Source organism: Saimiri boliviensis, chromosome 10 (genome assembly GCF_048565385.1).
Source record: "Saimiri boliviensis isolate mSaiBol1 chromosome 10, mSaiBol1.pri, whole genome shotgun sequence".
Taxonomy (NCBI): Eukaryota; Metazoa; Chordata; class Mammalia; order Primates; family Cebidae; genus Saimiri; species Saimiri boliviensis.
In genome coordinates, this window is record NC_133458.1 from 1,811,135 (window position 1) to 1,826,027 (window position 14,893).

The window sequence follows — 14,893 nt, forward strand, 5'->3', positions numbered from 1 at the left end:
GAGCTGGAGAGCCAGCCACCCTCGCGCTGGGGAGCACCCCTGGGGCCCGTCAGCCATTCTGTTGTCAGGGGCCCTCGGTGCTTCGTGGCCTGAGTCAGGAATGGAAATCGTCGAGGTAGACATAAGTGGGTCTGTTTTCCAACCTGTTTATTCTCCAAGGACCAAGAATGTTCATGGCATTCTGGCGTAACATGCCTTTGCCTTTAAAACGTTCACTGTGCCACCCCCCACCTGTCCCCAAAGCCTTCACACCACCTGTGCCCCAGAAGCAATAAACACCTCTAACAGACATCGTGACATGGCCCAGGGGGCCCCTGGTTTGTCTGCGTCTGAGCCTGCCCCATCTTCCAGCATGGGGCTCGTGTTTCATAGACACAGGCCAGCGCACATCGAGTGTGGCCTGGCTGGGCTGTGGCGGCCCGTCTGCAGGTCTGGGATCTGCTGCTGTTCCTTCAGTTCCCACCGTCCCCTCCAGACTGGGGGTTCACACTCCCTCAGAAGGGCCTCGTTCTCATAACTCCTGAATAGGAAGAGAGGAGGGGAAGGCTCCATGGTTTGGGCTTCGCCATGTCCCAGCATCCCTCAGCTGATCAGTCACGGGACACCCCTCCCCCTCCCTCCACAGCCACCTGCCCCTCTCGGCTTCAAAGGTTTGTGGCAAAGCAACCAGTTGATGGAATGCTCACTTTCCACTGACTGCTTGGTGCTGAATAGGCAAGCCTTTGCAAAGGAACGCCACGTTCCCATGTATGATCCACACTTCCACTTTGTTTTAATTTGTTTCTTGTTGGAGTTCATGTGTCACATCCGCTCCCCACATGCTTTTTTCCAATAAACTGAGATTCTGTCTTTAATTTTACTTATTCAGAAATATCTCATTGACAGCTCTCACGGACTTCATAAACATATTTAATTGTTTCACTGAATTAAAAAAAAAAAAAACCTGGGGTTTACAGAGTAAATTTTAAATCAGCTCTATGTTTCGATTTAGGGGTTGGTTATGAAATCTTACATGTATGATCACAGCTAATTTTCACAACTTCTGATCTAAAATCTGCACAGTGAAGTTGTTTGTATAATCAAAGGTATAAACATGGAAAGGACTCGTCTTGGACATCATAGAGGTTTCTCTGTAATTCACATGTCCTTACCAACGCTGACAGGTCAGGAATGACCTTGAAGATGCTGTTTTTAGTACAGAAATAACGGTTTCCAATATGATGTCTGGACTGTGAGAAATGTTGAGCGTAAACTACAAAACTCAAAAGTTTTAGTGAAGAATCAAGATATATTGCAACGAAAGGTCAGGTCAACATAAGCAGAAGTAGAAAGAGGAGGGCCTGCAGGGATGGGGCGGGCAGGGCGGGCCGGAAGCCCACGGGTTCAAAGCCTGGCATCCCTCCTTGGAAGGAGAAAGCAGAGTAAATGTGTAAGACCTGGTTTTAAAGCTCCAATTACTAATGTCATGTTGAGAAGAAGAATAAGTGTTTGATACTGTGTGTATAATTTTTATGTTCTCTGTCAAAACAAGTGATTGCAAAATGATTTCAAAGACACCGACGTCGTGCTTCGTTTTAATGGTTGTTTGGTTAACATGGAGTCTTAGTGCACAACTGTAACTTTTACGTCTCTTTTTATTTCAGAAAAGTAAACAAGTGCTACAGGGGCCGCTCTTGTCCAATAATTGTGCACTGCAGGCAAGTACAACTTTTACTGGATTAAGAAGTCTTTGCAACTTCAAAATATAATCTATGCAATTGAATACAGAAGCTTCACTTTCTCATTGCTTAATAAATATAACTAACCGGCACTTCTAAAGGAAAACAAAAATATGACCTTGGTTTTCTGTGACATTTGGGTAAATACAGTCAGGATTTGCTTGTATTATGCTTGTATGAACTACACGTGGCTTTTTTTTTTGGAGACAGAGTCTTGCTCTGTCACCCAGGCTGGAGTGCAGTGGTATAATCTCTGCTCACTGCAACTCCTGCCTCCTGGGTTCAAGCAATTCTCCTGCCTCAGCCTCCCGAGTACCTGGAACTACAGGCACACGCCACCATACCCAGCTAACTTTTTTGTACTTTTAGTGGATACAGGGTTTCACTGTCCTAGTCAGGATGGTCTCAAACTCCTGGCCTCAAATGATCCGCCCACCTCAGCCTCCCAAGGTGGTGAGATTACAGGCGTGAGCCCCCCCACCCGACCTCACATGGCCTTCTTCCTAGCCGCCCACGGTACAGGGTCCCAGCTTCTGTCCACACATGTGCACACCCTGCCACCGCCCTTGTTCTTAAACCCTGTGGTGCCATTAAACAAAAGCATCGAGACAGTGTTTTCAGCCTATTGCATTGTCTCAACCACCAGGACGTTCAGCAGAGGTTGGACCGCTCTGCAGATGGTGAGAAGTGCCTGGGGCCAGTTATGAATAGGGACGCAATCTGTCATTACAAGAGGGACAGCCTCCAGCTTATCATGTGGGTTCAGGCCTCTGGGTAGAAATTCACTGACTCATATCCTTAAGTAGGTTAAAACTGCACCAGTAAGAATAGATTTTACTCAAAGAAAACTCAACCTAATAGAACTGTCTCTGCTGGACTGGATACCCAACTATTTTTGGTGAGAAACTCACACTCCCTTTTCCTAGAACTGTCTTATGGAAGTTCTTCCTGCCTAGAATACAAAGGAAATCTGCCTGCAACGATGAAACACCAAGTCTGCCAGTCCAATCAGGAAGCACGTGTGTCTGTGTGCGCGTTCCTGTCCGGGAGAGAGGAGGGTGAAATTCCCATCAGGAAGCGTGTGTGTCTGTAGAGGAGGGTGAAATTCCCGTCAGGAAGCGTGTGTGTCTGTAGAGGAGGGTGAAATTCCCATCAGGAAGCGTGTGTGTCTGTAGAGGAGGGTGAAATTCCCGTCAGGAAGCGTGTGTGTCTGTAGAGGAGGGTGAAATTCCCGTCAGGAAGCGTGTGTGTCCGTAGAGGAGGGTGAAATTCCCGTCAGGAAGCGTGTGTGTCCGTAGAGGAGGGTGAAATTCCCGTCAGGAAGCGTGTGTGTCTGTAGAGGAGGCTGAAATTCCCATCAGGAAGCGTGTGTGTCCGTAGAGGAGGGTGAAATTCCCATCAGGAAGCGTGTGTGTCCGTAGAGGAGGGTGAAATTCCCATCAGGAAGCGTGTGTGTCCGTAGAGGAGGGTGAAATTCCCATCAGGAAGCGTGTGTGTCCGTAGAGGAGGGTGAAATTCCCGTCAGGAAGCACGTGTGTCTGTAGAGGAGGGTGAAATTCCCATCAGGAAGTGTGTGTGTCTGTAGAGGAGGGTGAAATTCCCATCAGGAAGTGTGTGTGTCTGTAGAGGAGGGTGAAATTCCCGTCAGGAAGCGTGTGTGTCCGTAGAGGAGGGTGAAATTCCCATCAGGAAGCATGTTTGTCTGTAGAGGAGGGTGAAATTCCCGTCAGGAAGCGTGTTTGTCTGTAGAGGAGGGTGAAATTCCCGTCAGGAAGCGTGTGTGTCTGCAGAGGAGGGTGAAATTCCCATCAGGAAGCGTGTGTGTCCGTAGAGGAGGGTGAAATTCCCGTCAGGAAGCACGTGTGTCTGTAGAGGAGGGTGAAATTCCCGTCAGGAAGCGTGTGTGTCTGTAGAGGAGGGTGAAATTCCCATCAGGAAGCGTGTGTGTCTGTTGAGGAGGGTGAAATTCCCGTCAGGAAGCGTGTGTGTCTGTAGAGGAGGGTGAAATTCCCATCAGGAAGCGTGTGTGTCTGTAGAGGAGGGTGAAATTCCCGTCAGGAAGCGTGTGTGTCTGTAGAGGAGGGTGAAATTCCCATCAGGAAGCGTGTGTGTCTGTAGAGGAGGGTGAAATTCCCGTCAGGAAGCGTGTGTGTCTGTAGAGGAGGGTGAAATTCCCGTCAGGAAGCGTGTGTGTCTGTAGAGGAGGGTGAAATTCCCGTCAGGAAGCGTGTGTGTCCGTAGAGGAGGGTGAAATTCCCATCAGGAAGCGTGTGTGTCCGTAGAGGAGGGTGAAATTCCCATCAGGAAGCGTGTGTGTCTGCAGAGGAGGGTGAAATTCCCGTCAGGAAGCGTGTGTGTCTGTAGAGGAGGGTGAAATTCCCGTCAGGAAGCGTGTGTGTCCGTAGAGGAGGGTGAAATTCCCGTCAGGAAGCGTTTGTGTCTGTAGAGGAGGGTGAAATTCCCATCAGGAAGCGTGTGTGTCCGTAGAGGAGGGTGAAATTCCCGTCAGGAAGCGTGTGTGTCCGTAGAGGAGGGTGAAATTCCCATCAGGAAGCATGTTTGTCTGTAGAGGAGGGTGAAATTCCCGTCAGGAAGCGTGTTTGTCTGCAGAGGAGGGTGAAATTCCCGTCAGGAAGCGTGTGTGTCTGTAGAGGAGGGTGAAATTCCCGTCAGGAAGCACGTGTGTCTGTGTGCGTGTTCCTGTCTGGGAGAGAGGAGGGTGAAAACAGATTGTGGGTTTGTTATCCTCAAAGAGCAGAGCAGAACAGCTTTTACCCACAAATGTATCGAGACACGCTTCTCTTAGTTGGAAGGTTTTTGTAGTACATCTTAAAATATTCATGTGAATATACACTATGCATAGAAGACAAGAGAGAAACGCCCTCAGCACCCACAGCGCTGGCCGTGGCCCTTTGCAGTGAGCAGTGAGGGTACCGTGACGGCCCAGGGCGACCGCCTCTCCTCCTTGCTGAGGCCACGAGGGTGTGAACATGTGAACAGGCCATTTGTGAGGCCTTTGCCTTCCCAACTGCAGCTTTTGTCAACCGTTTGTTTGAGGAAACATGTTAAAACCAAGACGCCCTGATTCTTTACGATCACAAGATCCACCTGTCGGCTTCCAGTCGTTTCTTGGGATTGCAGACGGCACGGAGAGCGGAGCTGAAAGCCGGCTCTCTGCTGGTGCTCACTTCATTCCTGAAGGCTTGAAATGGAAACACGTATTTTTTTTCCTGAAAGTCACAATCGATTTTGCTAGGATTAAAAACGTAAAAGGTCCTCCATTTAAAAGCCAGTCACGGATGTGAGAACAAGCCCCATTTGCTTTTAAGAGGGTCTCTCAAACTCATGCAGCCCCGTGACCACGTCTGCATGGGTGCAGGAAACGGTCCCCCCGACATTCCTCACGAGAAAGGATGGCGCCGAGGCTGCTCTTCTTCCGGAAAAAAAAGGGAATTTTCTTTTTTTCTTTGCTATTGTTGAGGTATTATTCAAAACGTTTTTACAACTCTAGCCCAGATGGTAAATATTTCAGTTATAGCTGGTGGGATGAGAAAGAGGTGAAATGAGAGGCTTTTTAAAGAATTCAATTGAGTAACGACGGTGATGTCAGAGTCTCCTTCCGAGAGGGAGGACCCCTGTTTAGAAAGAGTGGCGGGCGGCCTGGGGGACACGCCCGAAGTGTGCCTGCCTGCGTGAGCCAGCCGCCCGGCGCCCTCCCCTCTCCGCTCAGGGGGTTGCCCAGCAACCCCAGGGAAAGCATGCTGCAGATATTCCCATGCAAATGGCATCCGCGCTGACACAGTTAAACATGGAGTTCATCATCTTCTTGCAAAATTTACCATGTCTTTGGCCAGAGACGGGGGCCAAGGAAGCGGAAACCTCTCCCGAGTCCTCCCCTGACAGCCGCCATCCCTCTTCCTTCTGGCCGGTCCCTCGTGGCGTGAAGGAGGTGGACGGCCACGGGCTCTGCGGGGTCGGGCTTCCCTGCCACGGCAGCATGCTCATCTCTCTCCTTCTGTTGACAGTGACGGTGCGGGCCGGAGCGGCACCTACGTCCTGATTGACATGGTTCTCAACAAGATGGCCAAAGGTGAGATGCAGACAGGGCCGCTTCGTTGTGGCTCACAGCTGGGGTGGTGTTGCCATGGCAACATGGGGCGCAGCGCTCACAGGAGCCCTGGAAAAAACCTGCTGTTTGTGGTCCCTCTGCTGGGCTGTAGGAAGGGGTTTTGCAGCAAAGCACGTTGGCTTAGAGGCTGGACCTTTGTCACCTGCCTCTAGTGCACAGTGGGACCTTTGTCACCTGCCTCTGAGCACACAGTGGGTTCTTTATCATCTGCTTCTGAGTGCCGAGCACACAGTGGGACCTTTGTCACCTGCCTCTAAGTGTACAGTGGGTTCTTTATCATCTGCCTCTGAGTGCCAAGCACACAGTGGGTCCTTTGCCATCTGCCTCTGAGTACCAAGGGCACAGTGGGTCCTTTGCCATCTGCCTCTGAGTGCTGAGCGCACAGTGGGACCTTTATCATCTGCCTCTGAGTGCTGAGCCACAATGGGACCTTTGCCATCTGCCTCTGAGTGCTGAAGGCACAGTGAGTCCTTTGCCATCTGCCTCTGAGTGCTGAGCACACAGTGGGTCCTTTGCCATCTGCCTCTGTGGGTCCTTGACAGGCGTTTGCTGCATACGCCACAGTGTTAAGCTCAGAGCCGTGGAGAAGCACCCGTGGGCCCTTCAGTGCTGCTGCAGGTCAGAGGTCACTCCCGTATTTGGTGTAACTCCACTGTCGTGAAAACAATATTCACACTAGAGTCACAATCAAAATATCCGTCAGTCATTGCCATCAAATGTCAATCACCCCACCTCAAATGAGCCTCTCGGCACTCTCTGTGATGTCCTTCTTACCTAGGGAATCTCTGTGCACTGCGGGAGCCTTTCCTCTCAGAGACGGCATGGGGAGGCTTAGACTCGGGGTGCAGGGTGCGGGGATGGGTCCGGCAGAGTGTTTAAAAGAGCAGATCTGGGAGTGCGTCCGGCTCTGCCAGCAATGACGTTTATCACTTTGGACAGAGCTTTTAACCTCTCTGGGACCCAGTTTTCTCCTACAAAAGCATGGGGATTGAGCTATGGCATTTCTCAAAAGGCGACAACACCCACCCTGTAAGGTCACCTCTGTAAATAGAGGCCAGAGAGAGGGCTCTGCAGCCAGGCAAGCTTGGGAGAGGCGCGTACTGAGCCCACCCCTCGGGGATCACGGGGCAGGTGTGCACGGGGAGACCCCGAGGGGCACAGCGCGGAGAGGCATGTCCGGCCCCGTCACTTGGCACCTGCCTCATCTACCTGAGAAGACTCTGCCTTAGCCTTGGGACACCTGTTGGCGTCCCACGGGAGGTGGGAGGCACTGAGGTGGCCGCAGCCCGTGGTCTCTTTCCCACCCATTCCTCCCATGCCTCAGCCCTGGCCCGGGGACAGGAGCAGGCACTGATTATAGAAATGCATGTCCATGCACTTCCACGAACGCCAGTGATTTTAAAACAAGCATTTTCCTTCACATTCTTCTGATTAAAATAAGAGACTTGAATGTGTGAAGGTAAAGCAGCAGCCATGGCTTTACGCAGAAGGACCGGAGGGGCTGTGCATCCGCAGCAGAGGGGAGGGCTGCCCAGCCCCGGGCTCCCCCAAACACACCCCCCCGCCATGGCCAGCACCCTTTGCTGGCTGCTGGGGAGACATGAAGTCAGTTTTTGTGCCACAAAATATCATTTTAAACACCCAGGATTAGCGAAGTGGTGGGAATGAGCAAACAGAAACAAAATGCAAGCACTGGTAAGACTGGTAATCATTTTTCTGTTTTGAACGTCACACAATCCTAACGTTTTTGTTTAAAAGTCCATTTTTTCCTTTTCCACTAATGCTGCTGCGTCTCCTCAAATATTTCTTTTCCTTTCCAAATTTACAGCTATTAGAGCTCAGAGCTATCCACGGAATTTGTATTTCTCCCTTTATCATGGGCCCTCCCTTCTTTCTCTCTCTCACCACAATATTTTCCTTCTCTTAAACCAAAATACCTTCAGAACCTGACAGATGATTGGACGTCAGTGTTTCTAGCCAAGCGTGTGTTTGTGAACGTGTGGCGTGACGAGCTGCCAGGAGCACCTGTGTTTCCCGTGGGCCTGCCCATCCAGGGGCCAGCGGCACGGCGGGCGGCCAGACGCAGCAGCCCCAGAGCATCTCCAGGAGGACGGGGTGGAGCCTGGGTTCTGGGCAGCTGCGGCTCACTCCACAGAGGAGGAACCGCGGGGAAGTCCGTCCCGGCCTCAGGACCCCGGCTGCGGGGGCGGGGCTGGCGTATTGTCCAGGCACCTGAGCCGTGCTCCGCTGTGCCATGCAACGTCAATTCCACTTTCAGAGTGGCTTCGGCTTTGGACAATACGCATGCAGCCATGTGGAACTGGCCGAAGAGGGCCGGCCTGGGACCTTTTCTGACATTAGGGACCCCCCTCCTGTTCCTGACCTGCTCCCCCTTCCCAGGGTGTGTGCGGTGTGAAATCCCCTGACCCGGGCCGGGCCACAGTCCCAGGAGAGATCAAAGGGCACAGGACCCCTCTGGCGGCTGAGGTGGGCCTTTCCCAGGCCACTACACTGAGAGGCGCCGGGTTCTGTTCCAGTGAGGCTGGCCCTGCCTGTGTGGCCAAGCGTCTTTGGCCTGAGACGCTGGAGGCCCGGGCTGCAGACCCAGCATGTCTCAGACGATCAAAGGCCCAGAGCCCTGGACGGGAAACCTTTCTTCCCATTTCCCTTTCTGAGAAGTAGCGCATTGCAGAAGGCAGGAGAAGCCTTCCCAAGCTGCCCGGGCGGCACCCCCACTGCCGGAGGCTCTCCAGCCCTGCGTGCGGGGCACTGCGAGGTTTCAGTCCCACCAGCTGTGGCCGCAGACAGCCCGGTGGCACGTGCCCACACAGCCCATCAGGGGTGAGGGCCTTCGGGCCTCGTCGGGGGGCTTCTAAGGCAAACTTGGAACAGTGTGTCTGGAGTCCAGGTGAACAGGCCGGGCTCCGAAGAGGGCTTTGTGGCGGGAAGGCAGGCACCCCGCTGTGAGGCGCGGGCACCATCACTCTGCTGTAGCAGACGCGTTTCTAGCTCCATGATAGAAGGTGGCATCGGAATCTGTTCTCAGGTGGCCTGTGCCTCTCTCAGTGAAGGGCTCGCCTCACACGTAGCAAAAAATGTTTCTTTCAAGCAAAGTATTTTCGAAGGTTGTGCTTTGTACGTTTTTGCCAGTGACTTCACTTACTGAGGGTATTTTTCTACTTCCTCACTATTTTTTAAAGGGATGAAGAGCAGCTGGTCTTGGGAACACGCTCTGGGCGTCCATGTGGGCAGCATGGGCTGCCATCCCTCGATGGTCTCCTCGGGGGCCGTGGTCCCTGCGCACTGAGCCATCCCCACTGAGCATGCCAGCTCTCGGGTCTCCACCTGCGCGAGGGGTCAGACGGCCTGCCGCAGGGGCTCCACACCCACCTCAGGGTCTGGCATCCTCACCCGGGCCATTGTCCGCTTCTCCTCATGGACACGCAGACACCTTGGGCCTCTGGGATCCGTGAGACCCCGTTCAGATCCCTCCTGGCCGGGGGCCTCAAGACTTCATTCAGTTTCCTCCTGACCGGGTCTGTCCCTTCAGCAAACTCCCTTCCTGGTCCCGGATGCTGGCGCTGCCCACCAGCCCTCCCCTCTGTCCAGCCCAGGCCTTGCTGGCGCACACGTAGGGGTCAGACCACGTGGGCAGGAGCCGGATGAGGCCACAGCCAGGGAGCTGGCAGCAGGCGGCCACTGCGGATGTGGGAGGGGATGCCGGAGAGAGCCGGGGCGGGGGCACAGCCCTCTCAGGGCGGCGCGAGGCTCTCAGGGTGCGCCCTGCGCGCTGGTTCCCAAGCCCACGTGTTTTGGTTCTGCCTCCTATTTGGAAATTCGGGAGGGGATCAGAGTCCCACCCTTCAAGTCTCCGGCAGCAGACGCAGCTCCACGGTGCAGCCTGGCCTGCACTCCCGCCGGACTCTGCTCCAGGCTGGGCAGCCGTTGCTCCTTCGCCGGCCACTGGGTCCTCTCCTTTCTCCTCTGTGCCCATCCTGCTGGCATCCATGTTGCTCCCTGTTTCCTGGGGCTCAGCCGCCCCCCCACGCAGTCCGTGGTCCCCACTCCATCTCCATCTCCGGCTCCCCTCCTCTCCCTCCCTCCTCTCCTCGTCCAGCCCCCGCCAGCCCGTTCTGCCACTCCCTGCCCTGGGATTCCAGGGGCCCGTGCGGAGGGCTGCAGGGGTCTCCTTCTCATCCTGGAGACACCTCCCAGAGCATTGTCCCCACCCAGCCCTCAGCCCAACATTCTCCTCCTAGACCCCAAGGGGCTGTCACCAGAGGCAGCAGGTCCCGAATGTCCATTCCTGGCTCCTAAAGTCCCGGCACATGCAGCCTGGCTATTGGCAGTGGGGCTGCCTCGTGGTGTTGAGTAGGAGGCTGGGGGTCCCCCATGGAGTCAGGGTGCTGCAGAGGAAGGGGACCACGGGGGGGCCACATGCCATCCCATGGAATCAGTAATCCTCACGCAAGATTCTTCCAGACACACAGCAACTGCGTGAGACGGAGCTTGCTGTGGGAAGGGCAGCCGCCCGCGCGGTGTCACGCAGCCCCTCGGCTCCCTCCTCGGCCTCCCTGTGCTTCTGTTTCTCCTGTTTCCGAGGTCAAATGGAGCAAAGTGTCCTTGGCCACGAGTCCATGGGCTTGGGACAAGGTCTCCGAGCTTGTACCGTCAGCCACGGAACTCAGTCTAGTGTAACTGGCCCTGTCCCCAGCCCAGGCACTTTCTGAACTCAAAATAGACTCAGAGGGACTGAGGCGTCTGCCCGTGCCGCAGGAGCAAGCGGGAGGAGAGCAGGGCTGGCAATGGCAGGCGGGATCCCACCAGACGCCCTAAGGCCGCGCACCCCGAGCAGCACCTGCTGTCCAGGCGGCCGGGAGGGAGCCGGCTGCCTTGTTTCACGCGTCCGCATTGGACCAGGGCACGAGCGCCTTTCGGGTAAAAGGAGCACGTGGTGTGTGTGTTCCGAGCAGCGTGGGAGGGTTTGCCTTGCGTGGCTCCAGCTCCCTTTCTCCCCAACCTGCTCCGCATTCGCAGTTTGGTGTGGATGGTTACTCGGCTGCCGACGGCCTCCTGAAAGCCATTTACTGCGCGTGCCTGTTGACGCTAACGTAGGTGTCGAGGCCCTGACGGCGTCCTGGGGGCCCCCCACGATCCCCCGCGTGGGTGCCTGTGCTCTGCTCCAGCCGGGGGAATGGCTGGGTGTGCCCCGTCACACAGACGCTCCGGGATGTACGTGGGCCCTCCCCTGCCTGGGACTCTCCTGCCGTCTGCAGACCTCTTCTGTCAGCACGGACGCTGCGTTTGCATCTCGGTCCGGCCCCGGTGCCCGGCCACTGGTTGAGCAGGGCAGGTAGGTGGGATGGCACGCAACTGCAGTGGGCACCGCATCGTGCCAGCGTGCACACGTTCGCACACAGAGACCAGAACTGTGGGGCCGTCCTATTCGTCTTTCCCTTTTAACAATTGCCCCTTGAACCCTGAAGCTGTGCGCACCCGCACAGGGGCCCGAGGGTCTGGGGTCTCCGTGTCCAAGCTGTCAACACCTAGCAGTATTTGTGGATGGTCCGGCGATGGTAGAAACTTTTTTCTGTCAGGATATTCTGCACAGTTCCCTGTCCTCCTGGACTGTGAGGGGATGGTGACTTTAAAATGACAGTCCTCATTTACACTGCTACGTTTTGTTTAACTCTATTTTTATAAGGATCTGGAGGCATCCAGTTTCTCCAAAAGAAGGATTTAGAATTTGTTCAAAGGAAAAAATCATAAGAAATAGCTAGTTCGTTATGTTCTGACCTGCCTGATGTTCAAGTGAACGTGCTGCAGATTTGCGTGCTTTGACCTCGGCGAAATGTTGCAACCTGGAGAATGTAATTTATCTAGAAGGTCAAAAAAAAAAATCCTGCTTATATTTTCATCAGTCTTCAGTTAGGATCATCCAGGAAAGGGGTGAGGTAAAAACTGTTCCGCACTGAATGCCCAGGACAGTGTGTGTGTGTGTGTGTGTGTGATGTGGGGTGCGGAAGGTTTGTGTGTGTCAGCAGTGTGGGCTGTGAGTGGTCTCTGTGTGTGTGCACCTGTGTATGATGTATGCGAGTGACCCTGAATGTAGGTGTTATGGATGTGCAGGTGTGAATGTGTGTGTGTGTGATGTGGGGTGTGGAATGTTTGTGTCAGCAGTGTGGGCTGTGAGTGTTGTGTGTGTGTGCACCTGTGTGTATGATGTGTGTGACCCTGAATGTAGGTGTTATGGATGTGCAGGTGTGAATGTGTGTGTGTGTGATGTGGGGGTTGTGTGTTGTGTGATCATGTGCATGCCTATCTGTACATGTGCCCGCATGTATAATGTATGACAGTGTGGGGTGTGGGTGTTTTGTGTGTATGCGTGATGTGGGATGCGAGTGTTGTGTGGGTGTGTGTATCCCTGTGTAAGTGTTTCATGTGTGTTGCCTATGTATGATGTGTGTGTGTGTGCATTGTGGGCTGTGAGTGTTCTTTGTGTGTGCACCTGTGTATGGTGTGTGTGTACGATGTGGGCTCTGTGTGTTCTGTAGGCATGTGCAGGCCTGTGTGTGCATGGTGGTGAGATGTACATGTTGTGTGCATGCATGTGTGTGAAGTATGTGTGTGATGTGGGGTGTGCATGTGTGTGTGCATGTGAGGTGAGGTGTGCATGTTGTGTGGGCATGTGCATGCCTGTGTATGTGTGTGTGTGCATGTGTGTGCATGTGCACATGTGAGTGGGGTGTGCATGTTCTGTGGCCGTGTGCATGCCTTGTGTATATCTGTATGTGTGCATGTATGACGTGACAGCGGGCTGTGTACTGTGGGTTGTGGGTGTGTGGATGGGTATATTTGTGTGCATGCCTGTGTGTATATCTGTGTGTGTGCATGTGCATATGTATGGCATATGTGACTGGGGTGTGTTGTGCTGTGGACGTGTGGATGTGTGTATATTTCTGTGTGCATGTGCATATGCATGATGTGAGTGTTGCATGGTACATGCATGCCTTTGAATGTGTCCGTGCATGCATGTGTGTGCATGCATGTGCATATGCATGTGTTGTGTGCGTGCATGCATATGTATGTGCGTGCATATGCATATACATGCGTTATGTGTGCATGCATGTGTGTGCACATATGCATATACATGTGTGCATGCATGTGCATGTGTGTGCATGTGCACATGCACGTGTGGTGTGTGCATGCATGCATGTGTATGTGTGTGTACATGTGTTCATGCATGTGCATATACATATATGTTGTGTGCCTGAATGCATGTGCATGTATGTGTGCACATGCGCATATACATGGTGTGTTGTGTGTGTGCATGCATGTGTGTGCGTGCATGTGCATATGCATGATGTGAGTTGTGTGTGTGCATGCATGTCTGTGTATGTATATGTGTGCAAGCATGTGCATATACATGATGTGAGTGTTTGTGTGTGCATGCCTGTGTGCCCATGTGTGTGTGGCTACAGGCATGTAGTGTGCAGTCAGCTCCAAGAGGCATCCCTGGGCCCCAGGTGTGGGGAAGGCTTGAACTATGTAGGGCACCCAGAGCATCCTGACCACAGTTACCTTGAGCCAAGGTTTGCTCTGCCAGACGTGAGGGGCTCTAGCTGTGACCTCTGCCACCCAGTCCAGTGCTGAGGCCACCTCTGCTGACATAAAGAGCTAGAAAGATGGGGTGTCTGTGCCCTTCGGAGCCCATCCTCCCACAGGGTGAGCGCCAGTCAAAGCAGAAGCACCCCAGCCTGGATGAGTGAGGAGCTTTGCGTTCCTGGAGCACAGGAACTATTCCACTTTGTTCCTTCTGGTTGTGAAATAACCCCATTCATCCTTTATTCGCATGCATTTAGTTAGGACCAAGCTTTTCTTCAGTTCCTCCAGAGGGTAGAGTTGAGAAAATTGACTCATGCAAGTAAAAGCCTCTCTCTCGAACCCTTGGCACACATTGTCATTACCTTCGAGAAAAAAAGAGCACGTTGCCTCCCTGCGTTTGCAAAGCCTCCGAGTCAAATTATAATAAAACTTGCCTGTGCTCATCTGGTCATTATCCGTGAGCAGGCTGCTGGAAGCCACGCGGAAGAATGGCGGTCAGGAGACAGCACGATGGTCCCTGGCACACCCCCACCAATCCGTGTTCACGCTCATTTACCTGGGAGGATGTGGTCTAGTGCCACGAGCTGAGCCACACAGCTCGGTCAGCCAAGAGAAATGAAGCAAGCCTTGTAAAGAGACACCAGTGGCATATTCGCCCGGTTTCCTTTAACTTCAAGTGGATTCTTTCATTGTGACAAATAGTTTTAATACTTTAATACAAATGTTCTTTTAATGGCTTTTGCTTAATGGCTAACATTTTTTATCTAGAGCTAAAAAAAAAAAAAAAAAAAAAAACTCTGTTGTCTTAAAAATGTATTTAACCAATGTATGAACTTTTAACCCAATGAGCCCTGAGTGGGTCAGAAAACAATGGTGAGAGCGATTTATGTTTGCTGAGCTGGGCACCGGGTGGTACCCAGGGCCATTCGGGTGCCCATGGAGCACGCAGAGCCTGGGGTCTGTGGCTCCCTCTCTGGTCCACAGCAGCAAGAGAGCTGGGTCTTCCTGGGTGTCCCAGCCGCGAGAGTGCAGCCCAACCCCAGGGAGAAACCATCTCAACCAGCACGCACCGCCCCGGGGTGCTGGCCAAGATGGCAGTTTGCATCACCTCCCTGTACGTTCCCAACGTGACAACTCAAATTAAACCCAATTAGGCAGCAGAAGGTGGCTGCACTGAGCCCACTGCATCTCATCGCCACGGCGCTTCGGAGGTGGACTCGCCCTCCGTCCCCAGTGGCCGTGGTTAAAGCTTCTTTCTTCCCTTCGGTCTGGATTTCTTTTCGTGTGCACTGATGCTCTGACTCCTCGACTGTCTGCAGGCTGTTTTATTTGCGCATCACGCCCACGGGGCTTTCTGTTCACCTGTATTTTAACACCAGTTAGCTGCACCTTCAAATTGTTAGCAAAATGGGATTTTTCAAGAGAGAATTCTATTTTAAAT

At 53.3% G+C, this 14,893-nt stretch overlaps 1 protein-coding gene across 4 annotated transcripts in view; it reads left to right on the plus strand.

The window, feature by feature from the left end:
• Window positions 1-14,893, plus strand: part of PTPRN2 (protein tyrosine phosphatase receptor type N2) — a 972,293-nt gene that overhangs the window by 943,208 nt on the left and 14,192 nt on the right. For all 4 annotated transcript variants that reach the window (XM_039472901.2, XM_074378841.1, XM_039472902.2 and 1 more), the window contains 2 exons: window positions 1,644-1,697; window positions 5,744-5,808. In XM_039472901.2, the coding sequence (XP_039328835.1) occupies window positions 1,644-1,697; window positions 5,744-5,808 (119 nt within the window). The remainder of the gene's footprint in view (window positions 1-1,643; window positions 1,698-5,743; window positions 5,809-14,893) is intronic.